Raw genomic sequence first — 24,480 nt, 5'->3', positions numbered from 1 at the left:
CATTGTATTCATGTATATTACCCGGTATTTAGAACGTGTACAAAGCTCAACATCAAAAAAACTAAGATCATGGCCACTGGTCCCATCACCTCCTGGCAAATAGAAGAGGAAGAAATGGAGGCAGTGAGAGATTTCACTTTCTTGGGTTCCATGATCACTGCAGATGGTGACAGCAGTCATGAAATTAGAAGACGCCTGCTTCTTGGGAGAAAAGCAATGACAAACCTAGACAGCATCTTAAAAAGCAAAGACATCACCTTGCCGACAAAGGTCCGTATAGTTAAAGCTATGGTTTTCCCAGTAGTAATGTACGGAAGTGAGAGCTGGACCATAAAGAAGGCTGATCGCCGAAGAATGGATGTTTTTGAATTATGGTGCTGGAGGAGACTCTTGAGAGTCCCATGGACTGCAAGAAGATCAAACCTATCCATTCTTAAAGAAATCAGCCCTGAGTGCTCACTGGAAGGGCAGATCCTGAAGTTGAGGCTCCAGTACTTTGGCCACCTCATGAGAAGGGAAGACTCCCTGGAAAAGACCCTGGTGTTGGGAAAGATGGAGGGCACAAGGAGAAGGGGACGACAGAGGATGAGATGGTTGGACAGTGTTCTCGAAGCTACTAACATGAGTTTGGCCAAATTGCGAGAGGCAGTGAAGGATAGGCGTGCCTGGCGTGCTCTGGTCCATGGGGTCACGAAGAGTCGGACACGACTGAACGACTGAACAACAACAAGAACAACAACAACAACTGGTGAAGCCCAGGAGGGCGAAACAAAGCATTATTCCGGAAATCCTTCTCAAGATTCTGTGGCACTGCAGCAAGCTACCATTTGGATTTTATGAATACAGTGGTACCTCAGGTTACAGATGCTTCAAGTTACAGGTGCTCCAGGTTACAGACTCCGCCAACCCAGAAACAGTACTTCGGGTTAAGAACTTGCTTCAGGATGAGAACAGAAATTGCACGGCAGCAATTAGCTAAAGTTGTACCTCAGGTTAAGAACAGTTTCAGGTTAAGAATGGACCTCCAGAACGAATTAAGTTCTTAACGCGAGGTACCACTGTATACAAAGACATATGTGGAATAGAAACTAGCAAATATTTGGACTTTATGAATGAACTGATGTATTGGGACTTCTGATGAACTGATGTATTGGGACTTCTGTTTACTTTGTTGAACTTTATATGTTGATCATGTGCAAGAGAAATATTTGATATTGTGAAAAATATAGAAGAGCATTATTTATGTGAATGCACAGCCGGTTACATCTTGTGTGTTTGTTGTTTGTTGGTGTATAAAGCTGCCAGGAATGTTTGATTAATACTGCATAAATGAGTATAAGAGATGAGAAAACTAATTGAACTAGGATAGATTGCAAACACTGCAAGGTTCGTTAATTACTATAAGCCAATGAATTAAATTAATCCAGGTCATCAGTTGGAAGGTGGATCCACCTAAGTTTCATATTTATTTATTCTCATATTTATTTCTATTTTGGGGAAAAAAGAATTGAGAGGACTATAGCTTCAAGACAGAGCATGTTTTGATGTTGTAAGACTTCACGTTTGGGCTAAAATGCTACACTTGTTTACCTGAAATAACCACCAAACTCAATAGGACTTATTTCTAAGTAAATTCTGAAGGATTGCACTATTAACCCCTGGCATGTCTTGTTAAAGCAGGAGGCAAAGTTAAAGCAAAGTTTGTCACCAACAGAAGTCAGTAGTGGGCGAGTTGTTTATTACATGACTAAGATTCTACTGTGAGCTCCCACAACACTCCTCCCCAAGTAGGTTTATTTAGAACTAAATCCCGAGCTGAAGAAATGGAAAAGCAATATGCACATGCTGAGTGAAACTGTAAATGTTCTACACATTAACATTTACTTATTAAAATATCTGCTTCAGCCCATGTGTAATCTCAACTAAGGGTCTGAGGAATTCTTTCATTTATTTTTTTTAAAGGAAAAAGGGGAACACTGTGGTGATGGCCAAGATCTGAACCAAGAGCTGTTATTCACAGAATCATAGAATTGTAGAGTTGGAAGGGACCCCAAGGGTCATGTAGTCAAACCCTATTGCAATTACCCAGAAGTAAATCCCACTGAATCCAATGTGATTTACTCCCAAGCAAATGTAATGGTTAAGAATCAGTGAAGTTGCATGCACTTGTCAACAGAGGGCAATTTCCTTCTGTGTTGTCTAGACAACCAGATAAAGCAAGCTGCTAGCTTTCAGAATAGTCTTTTCCTCACACAAGCCCTCTCTAGCACCCTTTTTCCTTATGAGAGCCAGTGAAACAGTAAGTTCTCAAAACAGAATTAAGTCTGATAAATTCACAGAAATGTTTCTCCTCAAATTAGAGAATCTCAATTTCATTAAGTGTCAGGTTGAGTTTGACCAAACTGCGGGAGGCAGTGGAAGACAGGAATGCCTAGTGTGCTCTGGTCCATGGGGCCATGAAGAGCCGGACACGACTAAACGACTAAACAAGAAGAAGAAGAAGAAGAGGAAGAAGAAACACAGCTGTATATACAGTATAGCTGCAGCCACTCTGCACAAAAGCTTTCTGGGAACTGCAGGTACCTACAGATCTATTCCCAAGCTCTAAAGGGGTCTGATGTTCACGCAGAAATTATGCAAGCAGGGGCTACCCTGCTTGCTTCAAATGATAAGGAAGACTTTCTACATGCATTTTATACAGATGGTATGGTAATAGGGAGAATACTACTCCCTTGGTACAACAGCTCTACTGGCTACCCATCTGTTTCTGGGCATAATTCAAAGTGCTTGTTATCACCTATAAAGCCCTACATGGCTTAGGTCCAAGCCATCTGAAAGATATTCATAAAAACCTGCCTGAGTTTCGAGATCTTCAGGGGAGGCCCTTCTCTCAGTCCCTCCATTCTCACAGGCATGCTTGGTGGGGATGCTGTAGAGGGCCTTCTTGGTGGCTGCTCCCAAACTTTGGAACTCCCTCCCTAGAAAAACCAGACTGGCTCCCTCCCTGTCCTTCCACTGGCAAGTGAAGATTTTCTTGTTCCAACAGGTTTTTGGGAACTGATTGCTTTTAATGAAAGGGCTGGTGCCATGCTGTTTATATTGTAATTTTTGGTACGTTTTTAATATATTTTATGCATGTAAAGGTAAAGGTAAAGGTAAAGGGACCACTGACCTTTAGGTCCAGTCACAGACGACTCTGGGGTTGCGGCACTCATCTTGCTTTACTGGCCAAGGGAGCTGGCATACAGCTTCCGGGTCATGTGGCCAGCATGACTAAGCTGCTTCTGGTGAACCAGAGCAGCGCACGGAAATGCCATTTACCTTCCCGACTGAGTGGTACCTATTTATTTATGTGCACTTTGACGTGCTTTCAAATTGCTAGGTTGGCAGGAGCAGGAACCGAGCAACAGGAGCTCACCCCGTTGCGGGGATTCAAACCGCTGACCTTCTGATCGTTTAACTCACATTTTATGCATGCATGTAGTTTTAATTCTACTAATGTTTCAATGATTTTTAATGATTGTTTTAAAATGTTTTTATCTGTAAGCCGCCTTGATTCCCATCACGGAAAAAGGTAGGGTATATATAATCATCATCATCATCGGCTCAGGGGTTTCACTGAACACCTGAGTGCTCCCTTTGCCCTATTGCACTCACAATAACAAATGGAATATGGCTTTTAAATTGGTGCAAAAACTCTTTTCAAGAAAGTGGTCAGCAATTCACCTTTTAACACCCTAGACTGCACTTATGGCTCATGATGGCATCAGAAATCCATTCCCTTTTCAGCAGCTTCAGCCCCCACCAGGGTACACAAAAAATCATGCCAAAGTGTTGAATGCTTCTTGGCCAAATTACATCTACCCTGAACATCATGGCTTATTAGTGTTGATAACTAGTTGTTATTCACTGGCAGCTCAATCTTGAAAAAGGCTTTTAAAATAAACTTACTGCCCCCTCAGCTGCTTGAAAAACAACAACAACTCAATCATCTGTCCACAACATGTGCCAGTTCTTTCATAATGTTAATTTATTACTTGGATTTCAGTAATACCTATAACATTCTAGGTACCTTCTACACATTCAGAAAGACAAAGTCTCCAAGCCTCCCCTAGGCATACTTGAAAAAAACACACAATCCATTTTGAAACCATTTCTTAGTGGGTGTGTACTTAAGCCTTTTGCATTTGACAATTCAAATAAGCCCGGTCCATTTATCCAACCTGGGAGTCAATCATGAACATTCTTTCAAAATGAACCCCCAGCTTGGACCACAACCCCCCCCCCTATATATATACAGTATTCACTTAGAACCAATAATTAGTATTCCTTTATATTGCAAAAAAGAGTAGGCTGAAAGAACTGAAGGACAAGGAGGAACTTAGAAATTCCTCATGTTGTTCTCTATTATTTAACAGTCCAAATGTTAGCACATACTGTGAGCCTTTTTGATCACAAATAGCAATGTGCACTCAAGACTTTTAATCACAATATTGAAAGTTAAAGAATGGTGTGAACATAGTACTTTGAGAGAGGGGGAAATATATGCCTGTTGTATGCTGGCCAAGGTTCATTCTTCTATGATTTGAAGTGGCCAAGAAATGATTACAACATTGATTTGTACACAAAAAAGTTTTAAGACAGTGGCATATTATTTTGCAGGTCCTTTTGATTTTTGGTTAATTGCATATCTTAAGGCCCTTTATGTATTTTGTACAAGGATTAGCAGTTTTCCCATGGAATATTTATGTTCTGTAAGGTCTAGACTTTAATGAAGCAAGCTACTGCCCTTTCCTTGACACCTGGGAATAAACCAGATTTACTGAAAAAGTGACACAGGTGGCGCTGTGGTATAAACCACAGAGCCTAGGGCTTGCTGATCAGAAGGTCAGTGGTTCGAATCCCCGAGACGAGGTGAGCTCCCATTGCTCTGTCCCAGCTCCTGCCAACCTAGCAGTTCGAAAGCACATCGAAGTGCAAGTAGATAAATAGGTACCGCTCTGGCGGGAAGGTAAACGGCGTTTCCGTGCACTGCTCTGGTTTGCCAGAAGCGGCTTAGTCATGCTGGCCACATGACCTAGAAGCTGTAGGCCGGTTCCCTCAGCCAATAAAGTGAGATGAGTGCCGCAACCCCAGAGTCGTCCGCGACTGGATCTAACCGTCAGGGGTACATTTACTTACTGAAAATGTTGCTTTGATCAACACAGCAAGCAAGTAGCCTTGCATCTACCTTTCTGCATGTCAGGCCAGACTCTCAGTAGCCATGTCGTAAAGGACCCACCAGTTGTTGTAACCTCCTCCTCTGCAAAGGTGTGTTGGGGAGGGGAGTGTCTGACAGCTGACTGTTCTTATCATTGGCTCAGTGCTCCTTTCTGTGTAAATTTGTTAGGGAAGTGATGCTAGCTAGGCTGAAAACAGTGTACAGGGTCCCTTCCCATTGGGGAGTGGGAGGCTACCCCACCCCAGCAGCTTTTGAGTCATCAGAAAAACCAACCCTATACAGAGAGGAGATCTATCATGTTTAATAGCAGCTTAGGGGTGGAAAGACACCCCAACTAGTCTAATTCCATGCTTCAAAACAAGGTAAGACAACCTGCCTCTTTATCGCCCTCTCCACCGCCAAATCAACATATACAACCTGGAGCTCGGTATGCTACAAGCAAACACCAGGTGCACACAGACTCTAATGCAATAGCTCCACACGACTGCCAGTGGTGCAACTATGTAACTATAAATTTGGGTAGGGAACTGAATCTGGCCAGAGGTCACCTGGCTGTCACCTGCAGCCAGGAATCACAGAGGCTTGGAAACTGCACAGTCACCAACTGCAAATGATGGGAGGCAGTGCAAGACTCAGTCTGAGAGGTGCCTCCTTTGAACAATAAAAACTATTGGAACGTGAGAAAACCAAACTTCCAAGATTTTGTGCTTTGCATTGGACAAGATCTCACCGTACAGTTTCTCAAAATATCTGCTGTGAACATTATTATTCTTGGATTGATGCATGGATGGATGGATGGATGGATGGATGGATGGATGGATAGATAGATAAATAAATAAATTAATAAATAAATGCCCCCCCTCTTTTCTTGGTAAAATGTACAGTATCTACATGTATAGTTATGTGGGTAACGGTGAAGGGGGCAGCTAGAAAGCATGCTATAATCAAAAGACCAGCTGCAGAAGAGGAAGATGAGCAATGTTGACCTTTATTTAGATTCCTCAGGCCCAGGGTTGTAATCTGACATCTGAGATTACCTCTTAAGGGCTACCTCCTAGGAATACTTTGTAATGCTGCAACTTTCAAAGAAGTAGAAATGCTTTGTTAGGTCACAATCCTGAGAATGTGACCTGCCAACTTGATCCCTGAAAATGCTTTCCTTGGTCTGAAATACAGCCCTGGTGCTCTACAGCCCCTTTATGTTTGGTGATATTTAAATGGGGATTTCCAAAAAACGGATTTCAAACTGAAGTTTCTTTTTATTCTCAAAGGAGTTTTCATGCAAAAAGTAATTTCACACAGCTCCCAAGATTCTTCTAAATGCAACACTTCAGCTGGCAATTAAAAGCTTATCTTGTCTTTTTGTATATCCTCTCCGTACGATAAGAAGCATTTTTATTAAGCTTTTAAAACATTCAACGGATTGACAAAACCTGTTATAAAAAGCCATTTTTTTCCAGTTTAGAGATGCACATAATGACATTTGCATTCTCTTAGGTTCAAATGATTTATCCAGAATTGTTTAAATTTAGTTATACGTGCGGAAAAGTTTAATTACCAGCTATCTACTTGGTTGCAATATTACCCAGAGGGCTGCACTTCTTTCTTAATTAAAAAATATTTGAACTTAATAATAGAGAACTCTATTAAAACATGAATAAAACATTGCAAGCATGCAGGTCCTTAAAGTTTACTAAGTAGTTAGCAAATCAATTTCATTAAGAGTTGTTTGAGCATTTTTTCACTAGTATTGTGCATGTGGGGATTAGCAGACTCCTTCACACCAAGTTTCCACCGCAAAAATTCCTTTGACATGAAACCCTACACATTAGGCTGCATCTGCACCATCCTTTTGCCTTGCTTTGAGAAAGGAGGGAATGGAAGAGGAGTTATCACAAGCTTGTAAACTGCAGCTTTCCTGGTGGTCACCTGTAGCTAATGAAGTATCTCCTCAAGGTGAGAAAGGAGAGAGACTTTTATAAATTAAGAACTATCCTCACTGTTGCATCTTGAAGTCAGCTACACTCCATCCCTGACAAAAGAAGCTGCTGTCCCTTTAAAACTGGCTTCTTTCTGTCTGCTTCGATCCAGTCCACCACCATCTCCTAGGACTGTCTCAAATGGGTATGCTTTTGGGTAAAGGCTTCCCCTTTTTCGCAATATTACTACCAGGCCACCAGGGGACGGATCTATTGGGCGGACCTCCCCTGGCAGTGTGATCCTGAGCCCTGAGTTATGAAGTACTTTGTAAAGCAGGGATAGTATGAAATGACCCATCTCAGTGCCAAGTTTACTGTTGCAGCTATGCAGGCTTAGTAATACTCGTGTCTCTGCTATTCAGTTTGTCTACATCAATTTCAGCCCAGAGCCACGGTTCAGGCAACACAACCACTTTAGGAAATATTATGGTTATTGGTAAGTTCTGCAAATTGGTTAGCATGCCAAGAAGCATTTTCAGTTTTGAATCCTGTCTTTTATTTTCATGAATTTATTTCATAAAATTTATGTTGATTGATGGTAGTCCAATCACCTATGGAGGGCTACATCCCTGATCAAGAGATGGGAAGCAGTGGCGCAAGTCACAGAACAGAGCCTGTATCTACAACTAGTACAGTTAGTGACTGGGCTTGCATGCATTAAACAAGTACAGTCCACTAGAAATGAATTTGAAGAGTCAAGAGACATTACAATAAAATTGTATATGCTGCACAGCAAGACATTTAACTGTCCAAAAAGTGTCAGAAGAATCTGACAGCTTAAGAGCGGCCACCTCTAACACAACACACATTCCATTTTAAAACTCTATTCATAGCAGACTATTTAGCACACAAATTGAGTGAGGAAATCTTAACTGTTAAAAAAGGTACAAAGTATTGTCACCTTATTTGCAGTGGACTAATTTGTTCTTGCATAACTGTTGCTGTAACGAGAGTACACAGTGGGGAAGGGAGTAAAACCACATGAGGGAGAAGAATCAATTTGATGGGCATGAGTATAGTCCCCAAAATAGCCTGGGGATTTGGTATATGACACTACCTTACTGTTAGCCTTCAATCATGTCATTTATTATTTTTCTGGATGGCTGCAGCGACACTATGAAGTGTAGAGACTAATGATCTCACGAGTTCGCCTGCAGATTGCTATTGAAAATCTGTCAATTTTCCTCTCCAGGATTTCAGTCGTCTAAACTGAACCTGCATTGGTAATTCACAGACTTCAAAAGTTTGCCAGTGATTACAATAAACTTGCCCTGCTTGGAAGTCTGAGCCACCGCCATTTGTAATGAAAATTTCGAGTCATATTATTTCCCCCACCCTGGAACCCCCACTATGGTAGCAACTGGAAGACTAATTAATCAGAAGAGTACAACTGAAAAATAAGAACAAAAGAACTGACACTGATTCGGATCATCAGACTATCCAGGCCAATGCAGTGCCCTCCATACATACTCAATATGAGCAGCAGCCCATGGCAAGCTCACCAGGACAGAGGCAGCCAACACGGTGCCTCCTCCAAATGACATTGGACCACAACTTTCATTAACCTCGGCTATCGTGGCCAATGGTCAGGGATGGTGGGAGTTGTAGAACAACAACAAATGGAGGTGCATTCAGTCCATTCTTTGCCTTTCTTAGTGTGACTGGGACTTGCAGAATTGACAGGGACATAAACTGGCCACCAGTTCACACTAAGGGGAAAAAAATAATCATGCTAGTGAGTCTGTTGCCCAGATTATAAAGTAACAAACTTGTTCAGTCATGATTTTCATTAATGATGGCTACGGAGGATGGGGGGAACCTACATGAGTGAACCACTGAGTTAATTTGCATATTTTCACTGCATGTGCAATGGACCAGGTAGTCTATCGGGTCCAACCTTCACAGGCTCACCAAAAATACATTTCCCTTAGCACAACTGCAAAATGTGTTACATGATGGTCCTTTCAGAGCAGATAGTTCCAAGTGGCTCATACCAGTCAAGTGCCAAAAAATCCTTTCTGGGCCTGCCACTAATCCATGAGCTGAAGAGAAATTTATTCCCAGCCAAGAATCAGATGGCATTCAATCAGATGGTGAATGGCTTTTCCTTAATGCTCAACAAGGACAGCAGGGCATATAACTACCCACTCAACATCCCCTTTTCAATCATCACAGTTCCAAAAGCTGCAATGGCGCAGAAGAGTCCCCAAGATCTTAGGGATATTTATTTGGATTGATTCTGACCCCGGAAGACTCCAACTAAGAGATAAAGCAAAAATCTGAGATACTTTCATAACTTTCTTGAAACTAAACAATATTGTTTGTTTCTTCAACTGTTCCAGTGAGCTTTTCCCAGGAGTTTACACTCCCTGTCTTGATTTACAAGCTATATTTATTATTGGCCAATTGGTACTCATTAGTTCTTCTACCCACATTCTTCTCTCACTGTCATCTTTGTAACAAACGTCTAACTACAATTGGACAGACTGCACTTATTCAAAAGTGTTTTTTTTTTTAAAAAAAAAATTACCTCCAAATGTTCTAAACCTAAGTCAGTCCTTGACAAATCTTGACATGTGGATTGACAAATTATGAGAGATTTTTAAAAGCACAATAGTTTAGAGAAACTTTGTGTCTCTATTTTCTATCTTCAATATATTTGCTGTAACGTTTTTTGAATTTGATTCAGCAGCCTATGGGCAAGCAACTTAAACCTGCATCTGGATATACATTAAATTGCTTCACAGGCCACATGCAGTCTATGGCTTATGCTGTTCATTCTTGATCTTAGGTGGGAGTCCTAACCCCACTTACATAGCAGTAAGTCCAATAAGAAGACATTTTTAGGACTGTACTGTTATCCAGTTGCTACTGATAGCCCTACCTGCCATGAATTTAGACTGCTCCTTTGTGATCTTGATTTGTTATTATTTTATCTTTGCTTTACAGATTTATCATGCTCTGTTATTGGTCACTGCCCCGTACTGTGCCAATGAGTTCAAATATATGAAACCAAGTTTGCATCACTAGATGCAAAGTGGGCATGCAGGGATACACAGAACCTGCAGTGCCCTCTTATTCAAACAATATATATAGAAAACCTTAATATTTTCTCCATGCTCCAAAACACTTACAGGAATTTGGACTATCAGATTTGAATTCTCCTGTGGGATTTCTTTGAGGGATTTTCTGCTGATGGAAGTTCTTGATGGACTGGTTGATATACCCTTTGATACAAAAGTTGCTTCCTTCCTGGGCTCAGGTATGCTTCCAGTTGGAGATAAGCAGGAAGTCGGCAACAAGTTTCTTTGGCTGTTATCTGCCTTTCCTGCCACCACAACTGAATCTTCTGTCATTAGCGACAGTTCCTCACTGGTGTGTTTTGCATATTCTTTGTTTGTGCTGTTTTCTGGACTTCTGCATGGGATGTCTTTGAAAATTGCAAGTTCAGATGACCCTAATAATGAGGGGCTGGTTGGAGCCTCTTGCATAAATTCACTGTCGTTATCATCCTAGAATACAGAAAGACAACAAAATATGAATGATATTCAAATACTGCCTGTTTCACATTTTCTCACTATTTTTCTCATTCAACATAAATGCAGAGTATATACAAGAGAGAGGGTCCCGCCCCCCACTGCTGACATCTGAAAGTCTGTCATATTCCTAACTTTTCTGTTTCAGGTGGCTTTTAGGGAGGTAAAGTAATTATTTACAACAACCCCCCTGCTTTAAATCTCCATTTTTGTACCTCAGGCTTTGTAAACCTTTGCTTTTTTCTGCATTCTCCCCTTCCCCAACAACCTTCACGTGCCTACACACAATACTTAGATACATTCCTCATGGAGAGTTGCATCATTACCCTTAGTAGGGATTTCAACAAGGCCTCTCTTTTCTACAGCCACACACACTTTTATTTACCATATGGGGAAATACTATAACATACACTAATATAATTTGGCAGATTGTATATATATCAATATAATATTCTGCAATATCACATTTTAGCTGACATTTGCCCTGTAGCTTCACACTATCCACCAATACACATTTCTATTTCTGCAACTCTCTCTTGTAGATTTTTTTTATTAAAAAAACCCCTATTCAATCATGCACCAGTGCCAAAGCTTCAATAAAGTATGTCTGATTAACTGTAGCACGGCATATGTACACTGAAGAGACTGATTTCCCCAAGGATATGACTCTTCTATTGCAGTGCCACATTCCTTGAAAGAAGATGCAGATGGGTATCTGGACAATAATTTCTGGATACAGAAAACTGATTGCTCTTGCTGAGTTGTAATTTCTAAAAGATCATTCTTGAGAGCCCACTTTGGAGCAGATGGGACCTAGTCCTTTGTATCCAGATCTTTAATGTTGAGAAGCCAGAGTTAACATGCTTTGTGAAGAGAAGACAGTCTTATTCATTTAAATGTGAATGAGAAGAGTGGAAAGAGCTTCATAGGGTGAGGGCTGCAATGCTGCACACTGTCATGGTAATGTAAATCCCATAGGTTTTTAAAGGGATCGACAGTATTTAGAAATTGTAGCCTGAGGAGTACAATGAGAACGTGAGCCAAATCTTAACAATGACCCAGCTCCCCCTGCCCCAGCAAAATGGGCAGATCTGGATCCCCTGAAGAGTAGGGCAGAGGGAGGCAAAGATGATGGTGGTGGGAGGTGGAGAGAAGCAACGGCACTTTGTGGCCAGTAAGATTTCCAAGTTGCTCATGCCAGTGAGCAAGCCACACACAGAAGCTTTTAGATGGGTCAAGGTACTATCTGAATTACTCTGGCCTACGGAAAAATTGCTGTTGGTTTCCCTGTAGTTCTCTGCTTTGGTCAAGGGTGGATGGTGGTAAACAGGGCAAATTCCCCCGCCCCACCTGACATCCAAAGCAAATTCATTTTCTGCATTTTCAGATGGCCATTCCCCTGATCTAGCATTTTTCTTGTGTATGTCATTGCACAGATGATACGTTTGTTTACTTGACTTGCCCCGTTCATTTTCAGTGAAAGGAAAACATTCTCCTTCTTTTAGGTAAGTCTACAGATCCAACTGCTTACTTAAAAGAAGGAGAAGCCAATAATGAAGCTGAACTTCAAAGCAGAGTTCAGAAAACTTTCTGTATTGGCCCCTGAACATAGATTGCACATTATTCTCTTCACCTTTGTTTGACACAGGGCAGAGTTTTTCTTCATGTATACAAGAATGTTAATTTTGCCATTGATTTAAGCGTAGAAAATGGATGATTTGTGTCCAAGGGAAAATCCACAATGCATACCTTTTCCAGTCTATTTTTATGTAGGAAATAAAGTAAACCAAAGTAAAACTTAAATGGGAAAGAGCACATGGTGGCAAACATGTATAAGAAGAAACATCATTATAATTCAGTCCTTTTCCTAATTAGTAACTGGTCTTATCTTTCTGGATTATAACTGGAAAAGAGAATATCTTGGTATTTGTAAAGAACTCCAAAAACAGAGACCAGATGATGGCCATGATTTAAAATTCAGTATGTCAACTTTAACTGGCTTAACCCCAAAATCATAGCATTGTAATATAACTAATGATACTTGTCAAATCTAAGGTGAAAAAATAACAAGGAGGTACAGGAAGGTAGGGTTATATCTTTGGTTATATTTAGCATGCAAACTGCAATTTTCTCAGGGAGACATAATTTTGCAAAAAAAAAAAAAAAAGTTTTATCTTCCTAGCTGCAATAGAACTCTCTTGTACTTCTAAGTTAGTGGAAAGAGATTCAAATGATAAGAAATGATTTCCATAATTAAATAGGGAAGAGTCTGGAATGTTAATAAAGGCAGAGAAACATAGCGGTTGCCATAACAACCTGATGTAATGGCTGATTGACATGACAATCTGCTGGATTTTTGTAATTATAGCAGCAGCTGATGTTTCCAGTTAAGTTACTGGTTCTTTTTCAGTCATCTTAGAGCTCAATATTTTTCATATTTCCAAAGCTGCATAATCCTTCATCACACTCATGCAGGTGCCACCCATGTTAAGGGGTGAAAGTCTAAACAACCAGCATTTTTTCGTTTTAAAAATCAGATTATTATTTTTTGGGGGTGGGGAAATCATGTTCTTCACATGCCACTGCACTGTGCACTCTTATCAGCAATGTATAATGCAAATCTAAAATAAGAAAAATTATCTCTCTCTTTAAAGGTTTTTTTAAAAGGGGAGGGGGCTGCACCAATTAACAAGGAAACAAGGCAAAAGGGGTGCAAAAAGTCTGCACTATGCATCAATTTAGTTCATGAGTGTTGCAGAAGTGTTGCACAATGTTTTTAACAAGGTGAAGACTAGAAAAAAAACCCTGAAAGATAGGTGTTTATGAGGGGCAATAGGCCTTGATAGCTTAGAATACATTTTCAATGTGCATTTGCTCACAACATTAGTACCGAGACAGTTTGGTAGTTATGTTAGGTATGCCACAAAGCAATTTATATTAGATGCAATGTGTTGGTTGAACAGGCCAAAACATCAATGTCACACAACATTGTACAGGCACACAGTTGAGAGCAGGAGAAGATGAAGTTGCTTTCAAATCAGTTATCTTGTCTTGATATGATTTCCCTCTCTACTGAAGAGGGCCTCACACATTTCCAGAGCTCCACGGTGGCAGGGGGAACACTCTGAGAAAGAAGACCCTGCACCTCAGATCAGTGATTTCTCATTCACAAATGGCATGTGCATGTGAGCGAACTTGATTACTTGCTAAGCTTTTCTCTTCCATCCCCACACCGCCTCATCATCTTCACCCCTGATGAAATTTAGATTTTAAGCTCTTCAAGAGATCTGTTTTTGCTGATGTCACTGTTAAGTGTCAGTTCAATGCCTAGAGCAGCCAAGTGCTCTCTCTCTCTCTCTCTAACACACACACACACACACACACACACACGATTTTTCTCTGAAAGGAGCTCCACTCCCACAGAGCAATTTATTCACGAGGAAGAATGACAGATGACAGTGCCAATGCCAGTTGAGTACAGTTACATCAAACCAACAACCACCAAAGTAACTCACCTCTTCATTGCTCTCATTTCCATAAAAGTCATCTTCCATCTGAGCTCCTCGCCAAACCCCACTGATCTCTTCTTTTAAATCCACAGAAAAACTGCAGCTTTCTGATGACAGGTTCAAGGGCTTCCCATGAGGTGCTGATCTAGGTTTTGAGGAATAGGTGAAAACATCCTCTCGCCGGTCTTCGGCTGCTTGCTTGTTTTCACATGCTTGAACATCACTCAATGCCAAGTTTAAAAAACTGTAAGATGTTTCACTATCCTTTAGCGACAGACTGCTGGAATCCAGTTGAGAAGTTTCTTTATCAGGGAATATCCACTCATCTGTAAATAAATGTGGGGGGAGAGAGAAGCAACACAGATGGTAACTGTTTCTATATAAAAATGTATCCTTCTGGAAAATTATCAAGCAAACATTGACTGCTGCTTGAGAAATAAAATGGAGATTGTCAAAAGTCATAAAAAGAAGCTATAACATTACTACAGAATATAAGTGGATGTCTTAAACGAAGGATGGGGAACCTATGGCTCTCCGGGTGTTCTTGACCCACAACTAAACATCATTTCTAGCCAGATTGAACCTGGTGTTAGTACTGCATAATTTTAGTACTGCATAAATAACACAGTTATTTGTTGAAGCATTTCCTCACTTAACAACTGATCTAGACCCTGCAGTCAGTGGTGTGCAGAGCTCATCTCATTGCCCCACAGGTAGGCAGCATGTACATGATAGTCTCTGTTATACCCTGACTATGGAAATCTCCAACTTTGGAGAGACAGGTGGGGACAACTTTACTGGGCTTCCATTGCCAAGTTAAGACACATTCGTTCTCCTGAACTTTCGGAGAAAATTAATCAGTGGTACCTAACATTCCAGGCCGTTCTGTGTTTTATTAAAGATTAAATTCATTATTGTATTTTATCGTGGCTTCAGGCCAAATGTTGTTGTAGTATGTTAGAAAATGCCCTGAGATCAGTGTGTGTGGTGAAATCTAGGTCTAGAAATCTGGCAAATAAATTAATATCTTCTGTGCACAAAGTATATGGTCAGCTAGTAAGTTATTTCCCTCCACATCTGTCCCAGCTTTGGTCTGTTACCTCTTGTTCCATCACACCCACCATGTCTCCATCAACAACCCCCTTCCTCTGCACACCTGGCCCCATCCAGTTGTTTTTTTTTTTTGTCATGCTGGACTAAGAAAAAAACTTTGTTCCTGGATTATCTATGTAAATAGTGCCTGATTCCTTAAAAATCATGATATGCTTCCTCTTCAAAGAGGAATCGAATGTCCCAACCTCTACATTTAGTTCCACCACACCCTTGTCCAATTTATATTTGAATCTCAAAAGTGCAGCTTTGAGCTGGAGCTGGAATGAAAAAATGCATGAATATATCCATTTCACCAGATTCTCCCTGCAAGCAGGCAGTGCTAATCTTCTTGTTTCAAAACAAACATAAAGCCAATGAAATGGATTTAAAGATTGACTGTGCCGGATAAACATGGGACGGAGCTGTTTTACCATCGCGTTGTTAAATTATACTTTACTGTTTGAAATTATGTTGGGGAGAAATGTCAATGGGATTGATTAAGTGGGATCTCAAACAACATCTAGGGAAAAGAAGAACTGCTTGAGTATTCATCACTCCCTTATCTTCATTAGATGTAGCACTGTGTGGGTGGTCACTACAGCTTGGAACTCCCTAGCTCCATAAACCAATATTACCCACCAGCAATAGTTGGGTTTTTTTTTGGGGGGGGGGCAGAAATCACATAAAATACTAATCTGGAAGTTGCATTGCAAAAGCACCATGACCTGCTGCTAACAGTAGGGGAGAATGGAGATAACACTGTCACTGAGCCTGAGTGACACAGCACAGGTAAAACAGAGATTTCCACTGAAAATTGCATTCCAATACAGAGGTCTCTCCATGCATAGGAATAGTTATCCCAATGTGTGACATCATGATGTTCAGGACTGCTCATAGCAGCCAACTCCTAGGGGCCGAGGTCCTTTTGCCCCCCAAATAAAATACTTAAGGGGGGGTATCCTTCCCAAGTTGATGAGCACGGGCATTCAAATGGCATGTGAGTGCCGTATCATGCGATCAATTATGCACAGTGGGGCTTACCTGCTCCCCCCAATATATTATTCAGATTGGCACCCCTGGCACTGCCCCAAGCCAACATTAGCCAGATGGTGAGGACATGCCATCTGAGAAACACATCTGATTTCTGACATTTGTATTCATTTCAATGCCACCCTCTTTGCAAAACTAAGAGGAAGCAGGGGTTTTGCACCATGCCCTATGTACACTTGGCAATGCAGATTCTCTTTCATTCAGTAGTTCAAGAAGCAAATGGTTTGGAAAATGTGTGGTGGTAGTCTTTTCTCTCTCTTTTAAGGCAAATATTTTGAGCAGGAAGGTACACTTAACCCAGGGGTTTTATGAAGTGAAAAAAGAAGATAGCATGTAGGATTGTAGAATGCGATCTCACACCTGTTACAACAGCTCGGCAACTAATGTGACCTGTAGTCAGTATATACTTGTTTACAAGTGAACAAGATGAGTGTTCTAGAACAAACTAAATCCTATTATCTCTCAGCCATGAATTTACTGGAATTCTTCCACTGGAAAATAAAATAAAATAAAATGTTTCCATATCAATTGTAATGAATAATTTTGTGTATCTTCTTAGGAAAAATATGTAAATTACAGTGTAATCACAGTATTGCAGCAAACAAGATAAATACAAGAATGATCACCTAAATGTCTAATTAGTTTCTCTGCAGAGTCAGATTTATGCTGGAGCTTCTAATTGCAGCCTAACATTTTAATGAAGGTTTCAACATGGCATAAATAAGACTGACAAACGATACACAATATTCATTCATTTTATTTCTTCCTTTGCCCCCAAACAATTTCCTTTTTGTAATGGAATTGCACACCTGCTTTGGAAGATATGTTTATGTATTCTCTGCCACCTATCTAAAGAATTTCAATTCCAAATTTGAAAGGACCTAATACAAAGCAATATGGATAATCTCTGGATTATGGGTCAAACCAAGATGAAAACCAGGACTGAGACAAATATATATTCTTCAATACTCTGGCATGACTTTTACATTTCCGATTTCTCCAAACTTCAGTGTGTTCCTTATGAATGTTTTTTTATTGCCTAATACGCTGTCCTGTTATTTATCTCTGAAACAACACACACACTTCTTAGGATTCTAACATGAGGCTGCAAATTAATTCAGGCATTTTCTGTTGTCCATATATTATTCACTATAGACATATTGACTGCAGTATCAAGGGAAGAATGTCAAGGAACAAAAAGCTAGTTCCTTAGGGGTTTTCCTTTTGGGCTGAGCCATGCTCCTAACAGAACGGGACTTACACACGTTACATCAATTGTGAGTAACCTTTGCTGAATTACAACCCCCATAATCCTTGGCCATTAGCCATTCTTGCTGGGGCCAATTGGAACTTCAGTCCAACAACGTCTGGAGGGCCAAAGGTTCCCCACACCTCTGTAAGCGACAGGAGGTAATACCAAGAGTGCTAAATGGGAGAAGCGGCAAGAGATTAGATAAAAAAGGTTCTTCCAAGTTCTAAAAGTCCTGCAACTGTGTGTGTGTGTGTGTGTGTGTGTGTGTGAACTTTTAGGCTGTAGTTTGGAGATTTCGGCATGTACGTGACTTGTCTTTCTGCTTTGTGAGGGCAAGGAGGTGTTGGAGAGGAAGGAATCACATTAGGAAAACTGTGGGACTAAGGATGGGATGGGTCACAGACCACAAGGTTTTTGGCAGTATGGTGCCTGCTTCATACTTTTCTGAGTCTTGGACTCCAGTTGCACTGATGACCAGAAGCTCCTTTCAACAATTCTATCAACTCAAAGGGCTGCAGACCTTCTAATCAGATTGGAACTAGTCCATGCTACTGAGGCTTACATAATCTTGAGATGAGACCACCACAATTAATTCTACAAATGTTGGCTAGAGAACTATCATGAATTTGTGCATGCATATTTCAGAAGCACTGAAAAAGTTTACCTTAGGCTTTCAGCAATTAGATTTTTTAACAGACTTTAATTTGAATTATCAAATATTTCTGTTAGTTGTTCTGAGACTTTGAAAAGAGCCAAGTGATTCTTTGCTTGGAGCAGAGGTGAAGTGGGTCAGGAAAAGCTGAGGGGAAAATTCCGTGCTGCCAGCAATGTCCTAATTTCTTTGTGTCTCCATTTTGCCTCTTCCTGCCTACCATGTGATGAATCTGGAGAGTTTCCTATTGTACACCTTTGCACACCTTAGTTGATTTAGGTCATTATAAAGCTGACCAGAGTGACTAGGAGCTAACAATGTGGTGGCACGGGTTTGATTGGTATGTACAGGAGACCAATTGTTCATTAAGTAGCTGTCTCACTGCCCAGAAGACAAACTGCATGGCAAGCTAACCACTTTGGCTTTTTATTTTTAAAAATGAAACCTGCTCCACAGAGATATCAAATGTAATAGTATGAAAGGCAGACATTAGTAACTAACTAGGACAAGTAAAAAGTTTCACTATTCTTGATGATTGGGTTCTTTTGGTGCTTAAATTTAATAAGGGCTTACAAGAATAATTTATTTTTAGTTCTTTCTCTTTAATCATGAAAGCATGGGAGTTCTTTATTTATATGCACTGCTCTGGTAGTCTTCGTTTAATCCTGCAAATCTTTATCAATGCTCTGAAGCAAATTCTGTTGCAGGGTGTTTGATTTCCATAATCCCTGCAGTGCAGACATTTATGTGAATTGCTTTAGAATCCTTTGAAACAAAGAGATTTATGCTTTTATTCTGGGACAGCAGAGATGCTAAAGAACATAAAAATTGTAGCTAGAGCACTGACTATCACTGGGCCTTTTCGGCCATCACTTTTTGAACATATTCTTCCACAACCACTCTCTGTTACTAGGGCAGGAGGGTGTGGCTGCATAGTATGTAGGGATAAACACACACACACACACACACACACACACACACGTTTTGGGTTGCAACCTTAAGCAAATTTGGAAGCCTGAGCCTAAAAAACAGGGTTCGTTTATAACTGCATGCATATCTGGTGATGATTTGCATCTGTAATTACATCATCACAGACTTCACTTTCACTTTGCTCATTTCATCCACCTCATTAACTTAGGGATCAGTTCACCCAATCAGCTGTCTATTTTTTATGCTGATTAATGTGCTTTTCATATGTTAAGAGTTGTATATGCATGTGCAAACAATCCAAGGTAGAGCATAATGTGATGCACATGCATGTATGAAGAAAACGTTGGATACCTATCCAGAGAAGCAGCATATAGTTCTCAAGGGATCTTTAAGAGCTAGTGTGGTGTAATGAATAAGAGTGCTAGGATATCTGGGTTCAAGTCATGAAGCTCACTGGCAATTTCTCAGCGTAAGCTACCCTCACTAGGTTAGAACACAACAGAACAGTAGAACCATAGAGTTGGAAGTCCAAACCCCTGTTGATGCAGGAAAATCCATCAGTAGAGCATGTTTGATAGGGAATTATATAAGCCTTTGTTTGAAAACGTCTAATGATGGAGAGTTCCCCACCTTCTCAGGCAATCTCTTCCACTGCTGAACAGGCCATACCATCAGGAAGTTCCTCCTAAAGTTTTATCTAAATCCTTTTTCTTGTAATTTGAACCCACTGGTTCAGGTCCTACCATCTGAAACAACAGAAAACAAGTTTGCTCCATCACTACGTGATAACCATTTGAAGATGGTTGTCAAATCATCTTCATTGTCTATTCTCCATCTAAACATATCCAACTCCTTCAACCTTTCCTCATTGGACTTCATCTTCAGGCTTCTAAGCATCTCTGTCACCCTTCTTTGGATACTTGCAAGAAAACATCTCTCAACAGCACGTCTCCTCCTGTGTTCAGTTTCCCTGCCTACTATTTCCACTTGGATGTCTCATTGCTATCTCAAATTCAACATGCTCAATAATGATTTTCCTTTGCTCAGTCTTTTCACATCCATTGAGAATGTTACCATCACCTTTGATTCTATTCCCTCATCACTTCCAACATTCAGTCAGTTGTCAAGTTGAGTTATACAATGTTTTAAACAATGGGTTTGTTCTTCTCTGTCCCTCAGCAAATGGTCTGCTTCCTGTTGCAATTGTCTCCCACCTGGACTACTGAAACCTCCTCTACTTTGGCCTTCCTGTTTCATACCTCAGTACTCTCATCTCTACATAAAACTCAGCTGCCAAAAGAATGAATCTGTTCGTTCTGCCAGACCATGTGATGCTCCTCTTCAGATCCCTTCACTGGCATCCCTTTCCCTTCCGTATCAAGCACAGACTCCATGTCTTAACTTTTAAAGCTATCTGGGATGTATATTCACCCTTGGTTCTTGTTTTCTTCTCCATACTCTTCCAACTCTTCTCATCCTTCACCAACCAAGGGTCTCATGCTTCCTTAAACAACTTCACCCAAATTCTATGGGGCCCTTTGCTTATTCCCAGCTGAAATCTATCTATATCTATATGCATTTCCCACATTTTTTTTCCACTACCCATGTCTCTTCTTCTGCTGTTCCTCCACAGTCTATTTTAAATTGTAAGTTCACTGGGAACAGGGACCAATCCATCTTGCTTATGTAATTCTGTACTGTATCATGTACAAGGAAGGCATGGTAATAATATTAATATTAATATTACAGCACTTCCACTTTCTTGATTGATCTTAGATGCAGAAATCTAATACTGGTTCACACTGTCACTTTAAAAAGCTGAGCTTTGCAAATTACAAGTTGCAGTTTTTTGAAACCACTACTACAGATTTACCAACTGAATACTTCATAGGCTTATCATGGGAAGATGGTTGTACAGGAAACAAATGACCAATGGTCTTACACGGATGGGAATACACAATTGATAATGTTCACATCTAGAATATGTCTTGTATTCTAATGTAGCATAAAACAACATGAGCAAAGCCGTTCACCGTTTCTATTGCATCTGCAGAAAACAGCAGCAGCAGACTCTTCCAGGTGGTTTGCAATCTATCAGAACCACCTTCATCACCGGGGCCTGGTAGGGACCCCAAGATCTCCTGCAATGCTTTGCAAAGTTTTTTGCAGATAAAGTTGCTCAGATTCGGAAGGAGGTAGAGCCCTGTCTAGTCATGTTTCATGGGATCAATTCCAATCTGTTACCTCCGAGGATGTGGACAGGTTGCTTGGACGAGTGAAACTGACCACCTGTCTCCTTGATCCTTGCCCATCCTGGTTAATAAAAGCGAGCCAGGAAGGGCTGGGCAATAGGCTCCGCAGGGTGGTGAATGCTTCCCTCTGCGACGGAGTCTTCCCAGACCCGCTGAAGGAGGCGGTCATTAAACCGCTTCTTAAAAAAAATCTTTAGACCCGCCCAATATGGCCAATTATTGCCCAGTCTCAAATCTATCATTCTTAGGCAAGGTGACTGAGCGGGTGGTTGCTGAACAACTCCAAGCAAGCCTGGAGGATACGGACCATTTGGATCCCTTCCAATCGGGATTCAGGACTCATCATGGGACTGAAACTATCTTGGTTGCGCTGGTCGATGATCTTCAGTGGGCTAGGGACAAAGGTAAGAGCTGTTTCCTAGTTCTGCTGGATCTCTCAGCGGCCTTTGACACCATTGACCATAACATCCTTCTGGACTGTCTAGAGGGGCTGGGAGCTGGGGGCACTGTTACACAGTGGTTCCACTCCTTTCTCCGGGGCCGTGTCCAGAAAGTGGTGTTGGGGGATGAGTGTTCAGACCCCTGGGCTCTCACTTGTGGGGTGCCTCAGGGTTCCATCCTCTCCCCTATGCTTTTTAATATCTATATGAAACCGCTGGGAGAGATCATCAGGGGGTTTGGGCTGGGTGTCCATCAGTATGCGGATGACACCCAGCTCTATCTCTCTTTTAAATCAGAACCAGTGAAGGCGGTGAATGTCCTGTGTGAGTGCCTGGAGGCGGTTGGAGGATGGAAGGCGGCTAACAGATTGAAGTTGAATCCTGACAAGACAGAAGTACTGTCTTTGGGGGACAGGGGGTGGGTGGGTGTGGGGGACTCCCTGGTCCTGAATGGGATAACTGTGCCCCGAAGAACCAGGTGCGCAGCCTGGGAGTCATTTTGGACTCACAGCTGTCCATGGAAGTGCAGGTTAATTCTGTGTCCAGGCCGGCTGTCTACCCGCTCCATCTGGTACGCAGGCTGAGAGCCTACCTGCCCAGAGACTGTCTTGCCAGAGTGGTGCATGCTCTAGTTATCTCCCACTTGGACTACTGCGATGCGCTCTATGTGGGGCTACCTTTGAAGGTGACCCGGAAACTGCAATTAATCCAGAATGCGGCAGCTAGACTGGTGACTGGGAGTGGCCGGCGGGACCACATAACACCGGTCCTGAGAGATCTACATTGGCTCCCAGTATGTTTCCAAGCTGAATTCAAAGTGTTGGTGCTAACCTTTAAAACCCTAAATGGCCTCGGTCCTGTATACCTGAAGGAGCGTCTCCACCCTCATCGTTCAGCCCGGACACTGAGATCTAGCGCCGAGGGCCTTCTGGTGGTTTCCTCATTGCGAGAAGCAAAGCTACAGGGAACCAGGCAGAGGGCCTTCTCAGTAGTGGCACCCATCCTGTGGAACGCCCTCCCATCAGAGGTCAAAGAGATAAGCAACTACCTGACATTTAGAAAATACCTGAAGGCAGCCCTGTTTAGGGAAGTTTTTAATCTGTGACATTTTATTTTATTTTATTAAATAAAAATTTATTGGATTTTCCCAATTAAACCAATTACAAATACTAATCTGTGGCATTTTAATGTATTTTAACATTTGTTGGAAGCCGCCCAGGGTGGCTGGGGAAACCCAGCCAGATGGGCGGGGTACGAATAAATTATTATTATTATTATTATTATTATTATTATTATTATTATTATTATTAAGGTGTTACTAGAAAATGATTATGGAACTAAGTTGACACAATTATCCTAGAAGCACATTAGCTTAAGGAGAAAAGCATGATGAGCTGGGAAGGAACAAGCACTGTTTACAACAATTAGAGCTATCAATATGATTGTTAATTATTGAAGCTATCACAACAATCAACGGACATTTTAAACATCAAATATACAAAAAAAACTTCTTGCAGCCGCATGTCAGCCTTTATAGTTGTCACATTAGTGCCTTACCCTTGTCCAGTGACATTGGACTTGTGTTGTCAACGTTTTCTTTGTTTCCTTGATCTAAAGCCATATCAAGTGGCGAGGGAGATCGTTCAGAGCTGATGATGTCTTGAATTGCTTGTCTTCCATTTTCCAAAGCTGGCATTTGGCATGATCTGTTAGTTCTGAGGCTGCCAGATTTTGTTACCTTTCAGGGAAAAAAAGTTCTTAAGAGAAGGCAAAGTATCAGCAATTAAACCCCCTCAAACTTAAAAGCACCAGAAAATATTTTAAAATAGTAAAATATATCGAAGTCAGTTTGCGCCTGTGCTCGTGCACGCACACATACTTTTGCTAAGCACACAACACCCACAAAATATCAGCAATACCATTCCTGCTATTGGTGTTGATAGTACTTCAAGCAACGAAATGTTGATAGTACAGTGGTACCTCTGGTTGCGGACGGGATCCGTTCTGGAGCGCCACTCGGATCCCAAGATTTCTGCAACCGGAGGTGCCTGTTCTGCGCATGCACACAGTGCGATAGAGCACTACTGTGCATGTGCACACAGCGAAACCTGGAAATATACTTCCGGGTTTGCCGCATGCGTATCCCGAAGGATACGTAACAAGAGGGGCATGTAAGTAGAGGTACCACTGTACTTCAACATGTTGGTGGCACTTCAAACAAAGCAATACTTCACACTCACATGTTTTGAGCTCTCTATTGTACTTCTATATATAACTGTATTGTGAGAAACCTTGACCTTAACTGTGGGTGAGGATTCCTTTTCCCAAACACTTTTGCCTACTGTGTAACCTGTCTCCTCAGCTTTTCTCTCTCTCTTCAAGATGGAGGCCGAACTGGCTTTGTGACATGTTTCAAAGGCTTGGCATAGTAAAGAAGCCATTTCACAATAGGGACAGGAGGTAGTACTCTCGCTCTGGATCTGTTTTAGATTGTTATATTTCAAAAATAAACTATTGAAAGAAACACTGTCCAGTGGCAAAAAAAAAATTGCATCCTCATTAAAAAT

General features: G+C 41.2%; 1 protein-coding gene across 4 annotated transcripts in view; it reads right to left on the bottom strand.

The window, feature by feature from the left end:
* CFAP20DC (CFAP20 domain containing) overlaps positions 1–24,480 on the bottom strand; it is a 140,876-nt gene that overhangs the window by 46,703 nt on the left and 69,693 nt on the right. For all 4 annotated transcript variants that reach the window (XM_033141326.1, XM_033141325.1, XM_033141327.1 and 1 more), the window contains 3 exons: positions 23,471–23,651; positions 14,252–14,571; positions 10,335–10,712 (listed from right to left, as the gene is read on the bottom strand). In XM_033141326.1, coding sequence (XP_032997217.1) covers positions 10,335–10,712; positions 14,252–14,571; positions 23,471–23,651 — 879 coding nt within the window. The remainder of the gene's footprint in view (positions 1–10,334; positions 10,713–14,251; positions 14,572–23,470; positions 23,652–24,480) is intronic.

Source organism: Lacerta agilis, chromosome 2 (genome assembly GCF_009819535.1).
Source record: "Lacerta agilis isolate rLacAgi1 chromosome 2, rLacAgi1.pri, whole genome shotgun sequence".
NCBI classification, from domain to species: domain Eukaryota; kingdom Metazoa; phylum Chordata; class Lepidosauria; order Squamata; family Lacertidae; genus Lacerta; species Lacerta agilis.
The sequence above is the reverse complement of the archived record's forward strand: the minus strand, read 5'-3'. Positions and strand labels throughout refer to the sequence as shown.